The sequence below is a fragment of the Zootoca vivipara genome, chromosome 4 (assembly GCF_963506605.1).
Source record: "Zootoca vivipara chromosome 4, rZooViv1.1, whole genome shotgun sequence".
NCBI lineage: Eukaryota > Metazoa > Chordata > Lepidosauria > Squamata > Lacertidae > Zootoca > Zootoca vivipara.
The window spans coordinates 78,714,456-78,734,778 of record NC_083279.1 but is presented as its reverse complement, the minus strand read 5'-3'; the positions used below and the strand labels follow the sequence as shown (position 1 = coordinate 78,734,778).

Sequence of the window (20,323 nt, the reverse complement as noted above, 5' to 3'; positions counted from 1 at the left end):
AATAAATTGCTCTACTTATTGCAGACCCACCCGGTTTCTGGTTGTTGTTTTTTTGCCAACCTGCATTTGATTTTCATTACTTAATAGCTTGTCACCATTTTGTACTTCCTTGCTGACTGCTTTTGTGAAGGATACATACCAATCATTGTAGAGGGTTTGGTGATTATTTGTTTTTTTAAAAAATACTGTACATCTCTTACATTTTTCTTAGTAGAGCTGTTGGGAAAAGCAATTTAATTTGAGTTAGCTTCCCATATGTAACAAAAGATATCTTGTTAATTGTAACCTAAGTTGCATTACTTAGCCTAGCATTTTTGTTGCCATAAGAACCTGTAGTCTGCATTTCTTATTACTTCTGGGCTATTCTAAATGTTTATGAATTATGGAATCTTTAACAACAGATTTATCCTGCAGCTCCAGCTTCATTTCTCTTATGTGGGTTATGGGTGATGCACTTTAATGAGCTTTCTATAGTAACAAGTGATACCTTAGTATTTCCAGGGTAAATGCAATTTGCACATGGCTGTAGCATGTTGGAATCAGGAGAGGTTTTCATGTGTGGTGGTCACTCACTATGCATAAGGATGCATGTAGTTGCTCGTGGAAAGGGGTATTTTAAGGTTCCACATGCTGATACCATCCTTCCCAAATTGGACCTGAAGCTATTTTGGTGGCTTTGAAGTAGGTAGGTATTTATGAACTTCACAACCAAACTCTGGATGTAGGGCATATTCATCCACTTTCTTTATTTAAAAAATACATTGCCTATTAAACCTCCCTATTACAAGTATGTAGGTAAGACTTTAAAATTATTACAGTCATACCTCATGATACATCCACTTCATGTTGCGTCTTTTCAGGTTACGGACACGCCGGACCCGGAAAGGGCTACTTCCGGGTTCAGCATGTCCGTAACCTGCGCGCATGCGCAGAAGGGCTAAATCACGCTTTGCGCATGCACAGAAGGGCTGCATTGCATCACGCGCGTGCGCAAATGCAGCGCTTCATGTTGCGGCCATTTCATGTTGCGAACGGCCCGCCGGAACGGATCCCATTCGCAACATGAGGTACCACTGTATTTGAAAGACATGACTGTTTCTTTTGTGTCAAAGAATCCTTCCCTGGCAAGTCGGCAGAACTATTTAAACCAGGCATCCCCAAACTGCGGCCCTCCAGATGTTTTGGCCTACAACTCCCATGATCCCTAGCTAACAGGACCAGTGGTCAGGGATGATGGGAATTGTAGTCCAGAACATCTGGAGGGCCGAAGTTTGGGGATGCCTGATTTAAACCTTAATTTGATTATTTATAAACCCAACTTGCTTTCGGATTATTTACACGAGTATATGCAATGTGTAGAGCATTTCTGTAAATGACATACATAGGAGCATATTGACTTTGGAACAAACTCGGTTTTCCCATCTATGATTCTATGGATGGATATCTGTCATGTATGATTTAGTTGAGATTGGCTGGACTAGATGACCCTTGGGGTTCCTTCCAGCTCAACAGTTATGTGATTCTGTGAAAGGCAATTATGCCTTTGTATGTGCCACCATACATAAAATAACTTGCTATTCTATATTACACGTTTGTGCAAATTACTCTAATGAGGTAAATCTTGATAAAAACTGACATTGACATGTTCAAATACTAGAGTATTTACAGTTCTTGAGGGCAAACCTGTTGCTGCTCAGACAGCTTACCCTTTAAAGGTCAACAGTGTCATCCAATGGTGACTGTCCATTGGTGGAAATTAATGGAAGGCATCAGTCCGCAGAAGTGGAAAGGAGGCAGTTTTAGCTACCCCTACCCAACCTAAGTTGAGGTCTTTCTTACAGGGGTTCAGCATCTTCTTGCAACTCACATGATCAGCAAAACACTTTGAAACACACTTCTGTTGTGATTAATGTATAAATTACACCTCACTCCTGTGTGCTACCTGGTATTGGTTTCTATGTGAATAATAAATTTTTAAGTTCAGTCCAATACTATTCTAAACTTAATAGCTTTCAGTTTGCTTTAGAAACTATAGGTAACTTGTAGCTTACGTACATTTAACTTGTGTGCAATCAGCTTTACGTACTCATAAAAATAAAAATAAATCAATAAAAGGGGACAGAAAGTGGGCAGGCATATGAGAAAAGGGACTTTGGCAATCCTACCAGCCATTGAACGCAGTGTGTTTTGACTTTATGTGATTTTGGCATAACTGCCGAACAACTTAAGAGTCGCTTGTATGTTAAACATAGCTAGTGTTCCATGTATGAATATTGAATTATGTCTTTAGGTTCCTCTAGTGGTGCTCTTTTTACTTGCCAGTTTCAATGTGCAAAAAATATCCAATATAATATGGGTGTGTTTTTTATATGATGTGCATATTAGATTTTTGAAAGTGTTCTCCTGTGAATCAAAATAAAAAGGGATCCTCATAACTACAAAAGCAACTTCTTAGTTATTTTAAGTACAGAATCCATGACCGATAGCTTTGTATGCTAATATAGCTCCTGCAAGGGAAGTAGGTTAGGTAAGTTGTATTTTGCTGTGTGTTTGCAACCCTTTTGAAACATCTCCCATATTTTTATTAACATAGTGTTACTCCAAAAAAGCTGGTTATCCCCAGGAACACTCTACTCCAACACCGTTCTATGCATTCACCTGATGGTGGCTTTTCCTGTCATAGCAGTGTTGAGGGCAGTATCTTGAGTTATTTTACATTTTAACAATTATCCCATCTTGCTAGACAGTCTAGACCAGGCACCCCTAAACTGTGGCCCTCCAGATGTTTTGGCCTCCAACTCACATGATCCCTAGCTAACAGGACCAGTGGTTGGGGAAGATGGGAATTGTAGTCCAAAACATCTGGAGGGCTGAAGTTTGGGGATGCCTGGTCTAGACCAGTGATGGCTTAACAGTGATAGAAAATGAATAAAAAAGTAAACATAAGACTAACATTTAAAGGAGCAGGATCAATAGCTAGCAAGTCTCTAAGGCAATACTTCATCATTTTTAAAAAAAGCTCTCTGAAATACTTGTAGTCCCTTAAAGCCAAGCAGTTAAGAAACCAAGTGGCCCTCTTTTAGAAAGGATTTCCCTGAGAGAGGAGTATCTTTGCTTATATAACCACTCACCACACCTTGGATAACAAGGGAACACATAACAGGATATGATGCTGAACTAAGTGAATGGGAGTTTCTATGGGAGGAGATGATCCCTTAAGGTACAATGATGTTTAGAGTCTTAAAGGTCAAAGTTAGCTTTCTGAATGGAAACCAAATAAGAGTCAGTGAAGATGAGGCAGTATAGTGGAATGCTGTGCTCCATAACACAGACTTCAGTTTATACTTTTGACAGATACATTTGAATCATTTAGGTTTCCAAATGCTCTTCAGAGACAAACAAATTACATTATGTTTTAAAAGCATTAGTGACAGATCTTTTTTTGTCTAGGAAACTGAGTCTGCAGTTGGCATAATAGCCAAAGCTGGTATAAAGTGTTCCTAAAAAGGTAAAGGTAAAGAACCCCTGACAGTTAAGTCCCGTCATGAACGACTCTGGGGTTGCAGCGCTCATCTCGCTTTACTGGCCGAGGCAGCCAACGTTTGTCCACAGACAGTTTTTCCGGGTCATGTGGCCAGCGTGACTAAGCTGCTTCTGGCAAAACCAGAGCAGCGCACGGAAACGCCGTTTACCTTCCCACCGGAGCGGAACCTATTTATCTACTTGCACTTTCACGTGCTTTTGAACTGCTAGGTTGGCAGGAGTAGGGACTCAACAACGGGAGCTCACCCCGTCACGGGGTTTCGAACCATCAACCTTCTGATCGGCAAGCCCTAGGCTCAGTGGTTTAGACCATAGCGCCACCCACATCCAATATAAAGTGTTCCTAGCCAATGTTAATTCTTGGAGATCCAGGAGTGGTATCAGATCTAAAAGCACTCCCAAGCTGTGGACCTGATTCTTAAGGGATTCATAAGGGATAGCAGTGTGATCCCATTCAGAGCAGGTTCTGTGACTATCTTAGGATCATGTAAGATGGCTTTGAGTGCACACAACTGTGATAATCTGATATAGTTGCCATTGCAACAAATTTGTTGCTTTGTAGTTGGTTTACGTAGTTGTTATATGAATGGACAATGTATTCTGATACCTCCAGTTCTTAAGTTATTGAGAATGGGGAAGTAAGGAGTGGGCCTTTTTAAAGTCATGAACCCTCCAAACTTTAGTTGAGTCATGACACAACACCAACAGCCTTCTAAAACACTTGGTGATTGTGCCCCCTTGCTGCCACCCCCACTACCATAAACAACTCTCATCCAGTCTTGACAGTTTAACTTCAGATGGTTTAGAAAAGACGCACAACAACTTGATTTAGTTCATAAGCACTTCTTTTACTGTATTTTTAAATAGCCAGTGCAATATTAAGAATTGAGTGGCTGGAAATAAAACATACTCATCACACATCCTTGGGTCTGTCTCTAGGGCAGGCATCCCCAAACCTTGGCCCTCCAGATGTTTTGGACTACAATTCCCATCTTCCCTGACCACTGGTCCTGCTAGCTAGGGATCATGGGTGTTGTAGGCCAAAACATCTGGAGGGCTGCAGTTTGGGAATGCCTGCTCTAGGGTAAAACCATCTGTTTGTTTGTTTTTTACACTCCCTTCTTCTTGGTTTTTAACTGCTTAGCAGATCTGTTTAGCAGATCCACCACCTGTGACAACTAGCAGTTTAAGCCCAAACATTACACATTTTATTGACTCAGACCATTGGTCCATCTAGCCCAGTACAACAGTGGCTCTCCAATATCTTTCCTAGAGCTGCTGCCTGAGGCTGCCTGATACTGTACATATGCCAGAGATTGAACCTGGGACCTTGTATTTAAAATGGAGTTACTTGTGCTTTAAAACAGTCACAAAAACTGAGCTTCATATAGGGGTTTTAACTTAAACATATAAATTTTATAAAGCTGTAGTGTTAAGGAATGAAATGAACAGTGACTTTGAACTATTAAATCACATGTACACAACTAATTGCATATCTGAAATAAGCGTGTGCATAAGGTACTTCCAGAATTTTAGCTACAAACCAATCATATAGAAGTCAGGGCCAAACCAGGCAAGACAGGATTTCCAGCTTTTAAAAAGTAAAATAGCAGATGTGGAGGGCAGGGACTGATCAAGACTGAGATCACAAGTAGGGGCAAAGGGCTAAAGTCTCCCTACCCTGTCCCACACTAGTTTCTTGATCCAGATCAGGGTCCCTGCACTGCTAATTACTTTAAGAAGCCATTAATGCAGTTGCTTATTCTGTGAATGGTGACTTGCCTGGTTTGGCCCTCATTCTTATTAAATGACCTACTACAGGCTTCCTCAAACTCGGCCCTCCAGATGTTTTGAGACTACAGTTCCCATAATCCCTGACCACTGGTCCTGCTAGCTAGGGATCATAGGAGTTGTAGGCCAAAAACATCTGGAGGGCTGAGTTTGAGGAAGCCTGACCTACTCTCTTTCATACGGAATTTTCAAATTCCAGATCATTATCTTATGCAGCATCTGTGAAAATGATCATGATTAGGAACTTTAATGTTCTTTCTTATTTAGATGAAGGACCTATCAAGCTTGTCACTGTATCCAGGAGGATCTAGTTTCAGATAATTGTATGATGCAGACGTATTTTTAATATTTTGAAATATTTGGTGGTAAGATAATATATATTCTTATTTCTATTAACCTTAATATTGCTCAAGCAAAATTGGAATTGCTAGGTTCTGTTCACTAGCCTGATTTCAGGCACCATCTTCGGTGTTTTTCAAGGCATGTTTTCATGATAGGTGAAGTTTGGTTTGCAATGCAGTAGGTGTACTCTGACCATAATACTATTGCCATTAATAGAACGTAATATCCTTTAAAGCCTTCTAGTCCTTTTGATCCCGTTTATGTTGTTGACTGTCACCAGCACTTTGGCAGTAAGTAAGCTTAACAGTTTGGTTGTGTGCAGCAAATAATTCCCTCTTGCTTATTTTAGGTTCCCTGCATGTTATGCTCTCTTGTACAGAGCACTATGCAACACACTAAACAAATGGTCTTTACCATTCTGTGTCCTGGCCACGATCCTATTTTCCTCCATTTTATGCTAAATTTTTCCCTTTCTCTTTCATAATGTTGATCTTATCTCCTCTTACTTTGTGCCTGCCTTTTATTACGCAGGGTGTATGATAAATGAATGCTTTTTTAAAGGCTTATAATTTTTTTTTTCTAAATAACCTAGTTAAAATTAAGCTTGAATAGAAGCAAGTTAAACCTACATGTAGCGATCAGCTTAAAAGTTAGCCAGGTTGCAGAGGGTTAATCTTAGTAGAACTCTGAGAACCCAGGGGGGAGGGCTCTGGGAGAGTATAAAAACCCCACCCCTGGAGTCAGAGGGGTTGTTGAGTTGGTGTTAAGTTAAGAGTTGGTTGGTTATTCGCAGAGAGTGAGCTGGTTTAATATTGAGGTGGATAATAGATAGTGATTATAGGCAGACAGGATACAGAGCTGTGTGATTCTTTACAAATATTTATTTAGTTGACTTTAGCGGTAATAGGCCGGTAATTTATATTTAGAGGTAATAGGCCGGTATAGGAACCACCTGTAATTTGGAACGTCTAAGATTTGTACTGCAACCATTAAGCTTATGAACACAATAAATCATCTTGCTTTATTTTACCTTATCCTGGTCTGAGGTGTGTGAGTGTCTGAAGGTATTTATTTTGTCGTTGGCACATCATCAATAGACCGTGAAACGTCCGGGGGTGATGTGCAGGTCAGAGTGACCGCGACACTACACTTATTGGGTCAGACCTGGTATCAGTGGCCAACAGCCAGGTTGGGCATTGGTTGAGGGTCCCAGGTCTCAGAAGGGCCTTCCTGCCAGGCCCAGGTGACCTGCTGAGGCACTGCTTGGCTTTCAAACTCTGCTTGCATCCACATCAGCCAGCTAGCCACCTGGCCCCCTCAGCTGCTTTGCCTGAGCTCTGCGAAGGGGTCAAGGGGTTCCTTCTCAGAGCCAGAAATTCTGGGCAATGCCTGTGCTGCAACTGTGGTTTGCCATGACTTCTAGAAAGACCAGAGAAGGAATTAAAATTAATTGCTGAGGCAAACCCTAGCAGTGGCACAGGTATTGTCCTGGCCACCCCACCCAGAATGGCTCACTGAAGAAGGGTTTTTTAAATCTTGTACATTTAAATCTTTCCCTTCTTCCAAGAAGCTCAGGGTGTTGTATATGCTTTTCCCATCATACCCAATCATACTGTCCTTAAAATTAAATTTAAAATTCAGAATCCCACCCAGGAAATCATAATTATTAATATTAATAAATATACATTTATATCTCATTTCTTCCATCCTGGAACCCAGGGTGGCATACATGTGGCATCAATCTCTTGAGGCACTGATCAGATACCTCCTTAACTTCAGCAACAGTAGAGTTCTCCTGTGCTTTCAGGCTGTGCTCTGGGACCTGATTTTTTTTTGTTCAAAATCAGAAATTTCAGGTGTGATTTCAGGTAGTGCCTTTTGGCAAACTGAGTAAATAAACTTAATGTGACACATCTGTGGCTTTTCTGTTCTGTCAGAAAAATGCACTGAGAGACGGCCCTATTTTTGATCTCATTTCTCAATAAGGCAGCTTTAAAACCACAAGGGTTTCTTTCTGTAACAGGCAATGTAGAGGAACTTACATTTATACCAGAAAGTTAGTTTGAAGGCAGGTGGGAAAGGTAACAAGCTATGTGACCACATCCTGGGAGAACATCTTTATTTAATGCTGTAATGCAGAATTATCTTGGATTATTGCCTCTTCATGAGAAGAATAATGGTTTTAAGTATTAAATTCCAAAATGCATGTTTCCTTAATCAAGGCTGATGCAACTTTCTAATTAACAGCGTATTAGAACATATTGGTAATATCCTGCCAAAGGCAAGAGCCATTATGATGTAGTGGTTACCGTGTGGGAGTCATAAAGTTTACTATGATTCTAATCCGTTGCTCTGTCTCTTGAGCTCAGTTACAGGGCTGCTGTGAGGCTAAGATGGGGAAACCACATACAACACCCTGAGTTTCTTTTAATTCATTTGTAGCTGTCTTGTTTCCAGGAATTAAGGTTGACCATACCGGGTTTAATGTTCCAACAGAATTAAAAACCTGAATGTCTTCCAGTGGCATTAAGTATTCTTTCCATATAGTTGTCCAGATTTTGAACTGCTAGTCTTCGAAGGTTCTTTGTGTGAAATTTGATATGAAGCCTGCGATCTAGCAACCAGTTTAGAATCCTGGGAATTGTGGATTCTGTGTTAGGGGAAGAAAAATGAGTTGACAGTCTTTGGGGTTGGAAGTGATCCCAATAACCCAACAAACTGTTTGCGCAGCCTCCTACTATTGTGAACCACCCTGAGATCTGCGGATGAAGGGCAGTATAACACATTTAATAAATAATAATACTATTGCTAGCTAAAGTCTATAAATGACTATGAATGCAAGCTGTTATTTAGTCAACAGTGAAGGAGCACCTACTTTGCTTAGTCTGCTCAGAGTCCCTACAAAAGGGGACAGTGCACCTTGAAAGTTAGCATGTTTTCTCCTCATGCCAGACACTTAACCATATACTGCCATTGACCATTACTTATATTTGTCCTCCCAGTACTTCACTGCTTCTTGAAAATCATGTCCAAGTGCTACAAAAACATCAAAATCAAAATAAAGTGTGAAGAAAATGTTCATATGTTGCTGCCCATTATTCTTCACTTGGCTCCTGCATTCAGAATTACCTATGTTCTCTGCTGTCACGTTAAACAAGCATTTTGTAGCTCCCCGTAAAATATCATTGGATAGCATATGCTTAACTGCCTCCCATAGGAACAAATCCAACTTGAATATTTTTAACTTTAGCTTCGTTGGAAACCTGCTGAAATGTACTGTGTGAAGACATTGGGTCAGATCCAGACTTGCTTTTCTGCAGGTGTAAGGTGTCCTTCTGTTTGTGCAGGTATTTCTGATCCGGGTGGGGGCTGTTTCTGGTGATAGTGTTTCTGAGTTTCCCTGTAGCACCTTCATCTTCCACACTGTCCTAAAGGGTCTCCTAGCCTTTGGGGGCTAAAAGAAGAAGAGAAAATGAGCAAATAACTTCCTGTCCCCAACAAAGTGACTTGTGAGTCACACTCATTAGATTTCTGGATCTAGGCCATATTGGGATGAAGTTTAAGCATATGCCATAAAATGTGAGCAAAGATGCAACTAAATTTTGCAGAACCAGTTTGTTTACTTCTGAGGCAATTTAAAGTATGTGTTTATATCTGAGTGACTGGGAATCAATTCATCATTTGATTCCACACCCACCCTGTCTCAGCAATGCAGCAGCATCTGTTCCCTGGACCCCAGTTAGACAAATTTATCCCATTCTTACCTAGGTTAGTTCCCTAATCAAACTTTGACTTTGTGAAAGCTATTAAATATCTTAACATTGCAAAAGCTGAATTCCTGGAATGACCTGTGTGGTAAGTGTTCTGTTATGAAACCCAATTTAAATGCTACACCAGAAAACTATGAAGTCAAAGCGCTTAGAAAATGAGAGACTGCATTGCTACCGTAATAAAAGCAGAGATGACCACAAAACTCGTCTATGCACTGCTTTTGTTTTGCTTTTATTTGTTAGAAAATTATGAATGATTCAGTATAAGTGTTTTCAGGACAAATATTTCCTTCTGGGGTGGGAAGTTTTGTGGTTGGATTGGACTCTCACGTATTCAGTTTAAAATTCAACTCTAAATATTTTTCCCTATACTTGCTTGGTATCTGTTCCCATTTCAAACACTTAATTGTATGATTGCTTCTAAATAGTGCTCATAAGGCTACTTTTGAGTTTACAGTGCATTTCTTGAAGATTGTTCTCTCTTTCACAGGAAAGATGATAAAGATTACGCTCTAAAGCAAATAGAAGGTACTGGCATTTCTATGTCTGCATGCAGAGAAATAGCAGTAAGTAATTTTAATGGTAAATTAAGCCTTTTTCATTAGTGAATATAATTTCAGTTATGGCCACACGCAACACATTTTCATATGTGGAAGATCAAGTATATATTGCATCTAAAAGCTTTATATTAAAATACAATCCAATTCGCTGCATCTCCAGGTAGGATTGGGAAAGACCCCTGTCTGAAACCCTGGAGAGTTTCTGCCAGTTAGTGTGTACAATTGTCTGATTTGTTATACAGGAGCTTTGTGTGCTGGTATATGGAAAATGCAGTTGATTAGTGCATAATGCCATGATTCGTATAAGCATAATTTCAGTAGCATCATTGCATCTTGAGGGATGTATATTTGACCTAGTTGTAGTCTGGTTTATGTCTTTATAGACATAAACTCTTTATACCTCCTTAATTAAAATGAAGCCCATATTCTTTTTTCTTTTCTTTTGTTCATTCTTTGTTGTGGATTAAGAACATCAAATATTAATTCTGAAAAAGCAGCTTATTTAAAGAACTTTTAAAATCATAAAAAGAATTGTTGATTCTATTTTCTGGCTTCTGTGTGAACACCTTCCTAATTTGTAATTTGTTTTACAGCTGCTTCGGGAGCTGAAACATCCAAATGTAATTTCTCTGCAAAAAGTGTTTCTGTCTCATGCTGATAGAAAAGTGTGGCTTCTCTTTGACTATGCGGAACATGACCTTTGGGTAAGGAAGTCTGTTTGTTAGCAGGTAATGGGCTATGGGTACTATTGTTTGGAAACCAATAAATTGGTACTGCAACAGATTGCTCATCTCTGAAGCATGCTACAAGGAAAGAAAAAGACCCCAGTGATGTGTAAACCATTCCATAGTACACAGTGTTACTTTAATTTTCATTCTTTGAAATACGCATTTGTCCTTGATTTGGGGCAACTACACACATTGCCTCAAACATGGCAGTTTTCTGTGGGGGAAGCTCTCCTCGTTTCCACTGTATATTTAAGCATTCCACTGTATATTTAAGCATATTTAAGCATTCAGTTAAATGTCACAGACTATGAACATGAAGAATCACACTGCCTTAAAATGTGTTAAATAAACATCAATAAATGTAGACAAAACAATCAGCATATAACAACACAATTAACCGTTGGTGTTGGTGTTGGTGTTGTCTCTTTAAAAAATAATAATAGGACCCTAGAAATACTTTTCAGTGCCTGGTGAAGTTTTTGCTTGTGCCTAAAAGAAAAGAAGTTGGTGCCAAGTATTAATGAGCACAAAAATTACATGATGTTTTCTTTGAGCCGGGGTCAGCAGCTAGTTTGGCCCATAGCTGTCACGTTTCCCCTTTTCTCGCGAGGAAGCCTATTCAGCTTAAGGGAATTTCCCGTAAAAAAAAGGGAGAACTTGACAGCTATGGTTTGGCCAGAGGGATGACTTGGAGAAGGGAATGTATGTGGTTGGGGCTTATATTCTGCCTTCTAGTCCCTGAAAGTTGTTCTTAAGCAAGTCCTAAGCAGCTCTAAAACCATCCTTCAAAGGGCTTAATTGACCCAGTTGCTGGACCCTATTTTGAGGAGCCTCATTTATGTTGGTTTTTAGTAGTAATTTGTTAAGGAATACAGTGGAACCTCGGTTTATGAACACCTCGGTTTACGGATTTTCAGTTTACGAACGCCGCGGACCCATCTGGAACAGATTAATTCACTTTCCATTACTTTCAATGGGAAAGTTCGCTTCAGTTTATGAACAGACTTCCGGAACCAATTACACCCATGCTTCGGGTTAAGTACGCTTCAGGTTGAGTACTCCGCAGACCCGCCTGGAACGGATTAATCCACTTTCCATTACTTTCAATGGGAAAGTTCGCTTCAGTTTATGAACACTTCAGTTTAAGTACTCCGCGGACCGTCTGGAACAGATTAATCCACTTTCCATTACTTTCAATGGGGGTCGCCTTATACATGAAAAAATACAGTCCAGCGCCTCAGCTGCTTGTTCCGCTTCTGCTTGGCTTCTGCCCTCTTCATGCCCTACTCGGCTCTTGTTCCTCCTCCCGCTCCCTATCTCTAGCTATCAGTCACTCGATCGCCCGCCTCCACCCCCCTCGCCTTGCCTGGCTGCCTCCCTTAGCAAATTCCCCCAAAAAGCTCATCAAGTTTGGTCAATCTCAGGTGTTTTAAATTTTGATTCCTTAATTTAAGTTTTTTTTAAAATTGGGATTGTCTTATACATGGGTAGGCAAACCAAGTCCTGGAGGCCGTATCCGGCCCAATCACCTTCTAAATCCGCCCCGCGGACGGTCTGGGAATCAGCTTGTTTTTACATGAGTAGAATGTGTCCTTTTATTTAAAACACATCTCTGGGTTATTTGTGGGGCCTGCCTGGTGTTTTTACATGGGTAGAATGTATGCTTTTATTTAAAATGCATCTCTGGGTTATTTGTGGGGCATAGGAATTTGTTCAGTTTCCCCCCCCCCAAAAAAATAGTCCAACCCCCACAAGGTCTGAGGGACAGTGTACCAGACCCCTGGTCTTATACATGGGGGCGTCTTATACAGAGAAAAATACGTTACTCTTTGGTGAGAGAGCCCCAGCAGATGTTTAAAATCACAAAACATGCAGCAAAGTAAACTGTGGAAATACAGGCTGTTAGACCTTCAAAGTAACCCCTTTTAAATTTCTTCCAAAGTTCTCCACTTCCCTTACCATAGAAATAAACCACACATTTAGTAAGTTAAGAATACCGTGTTTCTCATATTATAAGACATGTCTTATATTTATTTTTTCCTCAAAAAAACACACTATGGCTTATTTTCAGGGGATGTCTTATATTTTTCCTCCTCCTCCTCCTGCCATGGCCGGTATTGCTGCTGTGCCTATCACTATGTCTTATTTTCGGGGTATGGCTTATATTCCTTGAATGCTTAAAAATCCTGCTATGGCTTATTTTATGGGTATGTCTTAAAATATGAGAAACAGGGTAGTTTACTTAGAAACTCCTCAAAGATCAGATTCATGTTCTTTTCCATGCAGCAGCAATAAAAAACAGGCAGCACAACTAGTTTCCAAAATGGTATGGGTTTCTAAATTATTTTTACAGATACACAAAGATGGCTTGCTAAAGCCACACAGTCTAAGCTTGGAGCATCCAGCTTAAACATTCTTACTGGTGGGGTTCACATGGTGGAAAGGCAAAAGAGAACAATGAGTTTGGTAGCCCTTTCTCCCAAGGTTGAGGGAGTGTGACCTAGCTAAGCCTGGCAGGCCTTCATGCATTAATTAGATTTAAGTATGTTGGTTGTATACCCCACAATTTAGACACCTGTCTGTCCATAGTTGCATGGTACTTGGCAATTCCAGCATAATGTATGGATGCAAACATAAGAACACTTTTTTTTTACCTCCTGCATGCTTTGTGTGTGCTCTTCCTCACAAAGGCCCTGAGGAAAATGTTAATAGCTTTCATAGTGGTTCTTTATAAAGTCTTACTTCTCTTTTTCGATTTTTACAGTAGTCAGTCTTATAAAATATAATTCTTAGATTTTAACTGGAGCCTTAGTTTCAAGGATCAGATGAGAAATGTTGTAAACAATAAGTATGCAGTATCCAAAGAAGTTAAAGGAAATCTGATCCCTGATGAATGAACTTTAAAAGACTTTATTATTGTTATTGCTACCAGTAAGCTTGGGTCAGATTGTCAAGATGGATGAAATTATAAAGAGATGGACTAACAAATTGTTTAAAAGTGTTTTTCTTTTAGACTTAAATTTTGCTGGAAGCTTTTGTTTATGAGTGAAAAATGGCTGTACAGTTGATGAGGTGGAAATGCATAGATTCATAACATTATAAATGTGTGCAGGTCTGCTTGTGAAGCTCCTGAACAAATCATGTTTCAGGTATATATTTGACCTTTACCGTATGAATATTTTTTCATTCTTTAACATGGTTATATTCACATCTTTAGAGTGTGAATGGAGAAATTTTAGAATGAAGTCTTCAAGATATGGTCTCTCTGTTTTTGTTTTTGTTTAGATTAGTTTCTTTTATTGTATTATGAAAAAGCTTTATTCAAATCTTATTAAAAATAATAAAACACCCTATTAAACAATCAAAAGATGGCAAAGTGTTTGTGAGTGTGAGGAGGGTATACGGTAATACTAACACAATGTGGTATACAAGATAGATAAAATTAAGATGAGAAGATAATAGTAATATGAAGCTAAAGCACTAAACAAGAACACAGTGCTTAACTAAATGGGGGATGGTTAATTCTGTGGAGAATTATACATGATTTTGTTCAAATCCCAAGAAATGCCATACTGGTTAATGAACTCTGGAGGATTTTATTTGCTGAAGCATTGCATCAAAATATTTGTACCAGTCATTATTAACTATGCTTGTTTTCTATTTTTCAGCACATAATAAAGTTTCACAGAGCTTCTAAAGCAAACAAGAAGCCAGTTCAGTTACCTCGGGGAATGGTGAAATCTCTATTATATCAAATCCTAGATGGTATTCATTACCTACATGCTAACTGGGTGTTACACAGGGATTTGGTAAGTAGATCTACAGTGGGGATTACAAATGGGTATAAGGCTTATATGTAGTGGTGGAGTTTCATAGAGGTTATCAGGTACTGAGGCACTAACGATTTGTTTTAATTCATAATTTGGCACTATAAATGTCTAGTGAATAGTGTGTATTTCTATTACCTGGAAAAGAAAATAGCTTCTTCCCATAGGTGCTTTTGCATTGCCTCATTAGCAAACAAAGCACAGTAAGAGCAAAATTAAGCATGACTGCATATTTGCAACTCTCAGATTTTTGGGGGAAAATATTTAACAAGTCTAATTTTCTGTGGAAGCTTTTTAAGAATGTAAGAATTGGCTTAGTGGGTCAGACCAGAGAGCTGTCTAGTTCAGGGATGGAGAACCTGTGGCCCTCCAGATGTTATTAAACTCTAACTCTTATCAGCCCTAGCCAACATGGTCAAAGATAAAGGATGATAGGTGTTGTAGTTCAGAACACCTGGAGGACCACAACTTCCCCTTCCTGGTACAGTTTATTGCTGTTGCTCTATATGGCAATTGCTAGCCAGATAGCTCTTAAAGATTCACAATCAGGATGGTAGAGATAGCCATCTATGATGTTTGCCCTTAGCATCTGGCAGTCTGAAATTTAGTGCCTCTGAACATGGTGGTATTGTTTTGCCTAATTGCCACAGAAGACCCTCCCCCACAGACTTGTATATTTTCCTAAGCTAATGAGCATCAACCTACCTTGTGGAAGCCCAATAAGATCATATTTTGGGGTAGGTGGGGGGGACTTCTCTGTTTTTCTGGATGCCAGGCCCTTTCATTGGATAGAAAGGTACTTCATTGTTACCACATTCTTTCATTCCTTTGCCCAATAGATGTTTCAGGCAGTGCCAATATAAACAGGTTACAGTGTTGTCCCTACATAATATTAATCTCTGGTGGGCTAAAATATTCAAGCAAACTTGGGTGCTGGAGTAAACAGTTGGACGGTGTATGTTTGATCCAGCCCACTGTGGCCATGGTGCCTATGTGTGAATCCCTGGAGAGCATAAGAGCTTGTTTCATCCCTCCATCTGAGTCCTGAGCCTACTGTTGACTGGATTAACCTTTGTGTTCAATGCCCTATCAGCTTGTGAGGAAGGATTTATTATTTGTTTCTAATTCAAGGCTGCATTTATTTGTATATGCACAGCTGTGACAAATTGAAGCACTTTTAAAATGTTTATTTCTGCCCGGCTGGCAAAGAGTTAACCCACCTCCAGCCTGACTGGCATAGAACTCTGATGGGGGCGGGACTGTGCCCGGTTTGAAAGGAGGGAGTGTCGGTTTTGGTCAGTTAGGAGGGAGAGGGAGGAAGGTGTGGTGTGGTGTTATGTGGTGGCTTGTATGAAGACAGTTAAGAGGCTGGGAAAACTTAAAGTTAAATGTTTGACTGAGTTTATTTTGTACAACTGGAACAAAGCTAATTAATAAATGACACGTTAAAGAATCACTTATGTTTTTAACACAATAAAACTTCATCTCTGTTTTTGCCAACAAGAGGTCCGTCTGTATTTTTCCAGCGAGATACCAGGACTCACAGCCGTGGTGACTCAAGAGAGGGCAAAACTCACCTCAGGCAGGGAGGTAGTGGTTTGTGTCCTGTAGTTACACGGAGGAGGCTTAGAAGGGTAACCTGAGGTGCCAAGAAGTTGCCAGAGTGCATAGGGCAAACTTCTACAGTGGGGAAATCCAACTGAGGGAGACCCTTTACTGGAGGCAAGAGGTTATTCCTGGGGGACAGCCTAGAGTTTCTTAAGGTACCAGGCCACGCAAGCTGGAAGGCTCTCCTTACTAAGAAACCCATTAGTAAAAGGGGGTTTATTTTTGAGGCGGCAGGACCAGAGGGTGGGTGTTTTCCCCTCTGGATTCCTGTGTCGCAGTGATAGTAAGGCAGAGTGGGACACGGGTCGTCACATTTTTGGTGGCAGCGTCGTGATCGAAATTCAAAGCTCACGCGCCTAGTTTGGTTTGAGTCTGTCAGGATTTTCCTGTGAGGAAAATGACTCACGTAAGAAAACCCAGAGAGGCAAAAGGAGATGAAAGAATGGAAGGGGCTGAGGGAAGCCCAGGTTCTGAGGTAGAAGTTATGAAACTACGAATTGAGATGGCCCGAATTGAAAGTGAGAGAGAAAAAGCAAGGATTGAAGCTGAAAGTGAGAGGGAAAAAGCTAGAATTGAAGCTGAGAGGGAAAAGATGGCATCTGAGGAGAGAATGCAGTCAGAGAGGATAAGGGCACAATTAGAACAGGACAGAATGAGGCTTGAAGAGATACGTTTGCGATCAGAATTAACTCAGAGTCCAGTTAATAATGATAGTATCGCAATTAATTTAAAAAGGTTCCCCAAATTTGGAAAAGACGATAATGTCGAATCGTTTCTATTTACCTTCGAACGCGTTTGTGTGGAATTTCAAATACCTGAGGAGAACTGGATGCTTTATTTAAGACCTCAAATTTGTGGGATACTAAGTGAAATTTATGCTGACCTGAGGGAAGAAGAGCTGTCAAGTTACCAAGTATTTAAGCAAAGAGTCAGGGTTCGATGTGGGCTCACGGCTGAACAAAGCAGAAAGGCTTTTCGTGAGGCAAAAAAGGAACATAAAGAGACTTATGCCCAACTAGCTAGCCGCTTAGATAAATTACTTGACAGATGGATTCAAGGGAGTGGAGTGAAGAACTTTGATGAGTTAAAACAATTAATTTGTTTAGAACAATTTTTCAAGCAAATCCCTAGCAATTTACGTTGGTTCTTGAGGGATAAAAAACTGAAAACTGTGGCACAGGTTGCCGAGGTCTTAGACGAACTACAAGGTGATTTCAATGAAATAGCATTCCCAAAACACTCACAGAAGGGTAATCCATGGAGAAACAGAGAAATTAAAGACAGGCAAGAAAATTTTCCTGTCAGGGAATCAGTTTCTGACAAGACAGGGTCTAAGAAAATCACTTGTTTTTTCTGTAATCGTGAGGGCCATGTACGTGCCAGGTGCCCCCTGCTGGTTAAGTCGCAAACTACACCTACTGCAGCTAAACAAGTAAAACTGGTAATGCAGTCACAGGAAAATAGCTCGCCTCAGACAGAAGGCTCAGAGAAAGCAGACCGTCCAGCTGAGACTACTTCTAAGGTCTTGCAGGTCTGGAGGGCTGAGCAGGAGTGCAACCAAGATTACATGGAGCCAATTGAATTAAATGGTCAGTCTTTTTTAGGTTTGAGGGACACAGGAGCAGAAGTCTCACTGGTCAAATCACAATTTGTTCCAAAGGAGCAGTACCTCAAGGGTCAGTCCTATAGTTTAAAAGGCATATGGGGCCCACATTTTGAAGTACCATTAGCTGAAGTGGATATTACCTACAAAGGATTTTGTGGCAAATGGAGAGTAGGAATCCTAAATGAATTGGAGGTACCCTTTTTAATAGGGAATGACCTAGCTAGTCAGAAGCACCGTATTCAAGTGATAACTAGGTCACAGTCTCAAGTCACTGAGAGTAATCCTCCTGCAGTTATAGAGTCACCCATAGAGCCTGGTGAGGATGAAGGGCTGATTAGCGTGCCAGTGGTCCAGGAGCACGGTGCCCAATTCTTGAGTGATCAAAAAGAGGATGAAACTATAAAAGAGCTGTGGGGTAAAGCACAAAGTCCTACTGCAGAAGTAACTGTGGAGAACCCCTGCTTATTTACCACCATTGAGGGAAGACTGTATAGAATTTCTAGGAGGAGGAAAACTGCTGCGGTTTGGGAAAGGAAGAAACAGTTAGTGTTGCCAAGAGCTTACCGGTTGCAAGTGCTACAAATGGCACACGACGCACCCTCAGCAGCGCATCTAGGCATTAGAAAGACTAGTGATAGAATCCAAGCAAGATTTTACTGGCCTGGGATGGGCAAGGACATCCAAGAGTATTGCAAGTCCTGTGTGATCTGCCAAAAAGCAGGCAAAAGAGCGGACAAAACGCGAGGCTTGTTACAGTCTATTCCTGTAATTACTGAGCCCTTTTCCAGAGTAGGAGTGGACATCCTCGGGCCTATCTCCAGAGTTACAAAAAGGGGGAATAAGTTCATTTTATGCCTCGTGGATTATGCTACGCGCTATCCAGAAGCAATACCTCTAAAGGACATTGATTCCAAGACTGTAGCAAAAGCCCTCATGTCGGTGTTCTTAAGGCTGGGATTCCCCAAAGAAATTATAACAGATTTAGGGACATCCTTCACGTCCAAGACCATGGAAGAGCTTTTAACTCTTTGTGGAATTAAGCATGTTAAAACTACGGCTTACCATCCGCAGTCGAATGGCTTGACGGAGAAATTTAATTCGACCCTGAGCCGGATGCTAAAAACCTATTCCATCAATCATCCTAACGACTGGGATGAGAGGCTGCAACACTTCCTATTTGGTTATCGCGAAGTGCCACAGGAGAGCACAGGGTTCAGTCCTTTTGAACTCCTATTTGGACGACAGCCACAAGGACCCCTAGACTTGATGAAAGCAGCGTGGTCGGGGGAGGAGCAGATCGACAGCCCTGATGTTGTGACGTATCTACAGGAGCTGCAGAGCGACCTTCAAGAGCTACGGGAGCAAGCTGCTCACAACTTGCAGCAGGCACAGCGTCGACAGAAGCAGTGGTATGATGCACACGCAAGAGACAGAACTTTCCAGCCTGGTGACAGTGTGCTCGTGTTAAGAACAAGACGTCGAAAGAAGTTGGAGATGTCGTGGGACGGTCCCTTCAAAGTGGTCGAGAAGATATCTGCGGTGAACTATTTGGTAGAGTTAGATGGGGAAGGGAACCGATGTAAAAATTTTCATGTAAACTTACTTAAGCCTTATTTTGACCGAAATAAGTTGGTGTTGCAAGTAAAGGGGAAGGTGACCCAAGGAATTCATTTAACTGGGTGGGGAGAACTAAGTAAGGGCACAACTCTAGCAGAGGTGTCATTCGATGAAAGTCTGACCCCAGAGCAAAAGGAGCAGTTAAAATTAGTCCTTGCTCAGTTTGCTCAGATCTTCTCAAACATCCCAGGGAGGACCAGCCTAGCAACTTATAAAATAGACACAGGGTAAGCACATAAGTGGGAAGGAAAACATCATAGCGGACGCTTTGTCTAGGTATATTTTTGAGAGGTATAGAATGGTGCAAAGTATTATATGAAACGGTAATAACCCTAGCAGAACATTTGTGCTTAGGCATTATAGTCTGACACATGCCAAACATGGTTTATCTGTGTACAAGTTTATGAGATGTTAATTTAGTTGACTTTGTAATATGAATGTTATAGAATGCATTGAAGTATTTTTTAACCCCAAGCCCATTGCTTTGGCATTGCTCTAGTTAGTTAAGAGCAAGCCGACGCAATGTCTTTGTGGTGGGGGAGATATGTGACAAATTGAAGCACTTTTAAAATGTTTATTTCTGCCCGGCTGGCAAAGAGTTAACCCACCTCCAGCCTGACTGGCATAGAACTCTGATGGGGGCGGGACTGTGCCCGGTTTGAAAGGAGGGAGTGTCGGTTTTGGTCAGTTAGGAGGGAGAGGGAGGAAGGTGTGGTGTGGTGTTATGTGGTGGCTTGTATGAAGACAGTTAAGAGGCTGGGAAAACTTAAAGTTAAATGTTTGACTGAGTTTATTTTGTACAACTGGAACAAAGCTAATTAATAAATGACACGTTAAAGAATCACTTATGTTTTTAACACAATAAAACTTCATCTCTGTTTTTGCCAACAAGAGGTCCGTCTGTATTTTTCCAGCGAGGTACCAGGACTCA

At 40.7% G+C, this 20,323-nt stretch overlaps 1 protein-coding gene across 4 annotated transcripts in view; it reads left to right on the top strand.

The window, feature by feature from the left end:
* The window catches only part of CDK8 (cyclin dependent kinase 8), a 43,915-nt gene that overhangs the window by 2,135 nt on the left and 21,457 nt on the right, over positions 1–20,323 (top strand). For 2 of the 4 annotated variants that reach the window (XM_035115224.2, XM_035115223.2), the window contains exons 2-4: positions 9,937–10,012; positions 10,600–10,710; positions 14,403–14,543. In XM_035115224.2, the coding sequence (XP_034971115.1) occupies positions 9,937–10,012; positions 10,600–10,710; positions 14,403–14,543 (328 nt within the window). Of the gene's footprint in view, positions 1–9,936; positions 10,013–10,599; positions 10,711–12,974; positions 14,544–20,323 lie in introns of those variants that run through there. The other 2 variants (XM_060273821.1, XM_035115226.2) reach the window with 2 other exon arrangements.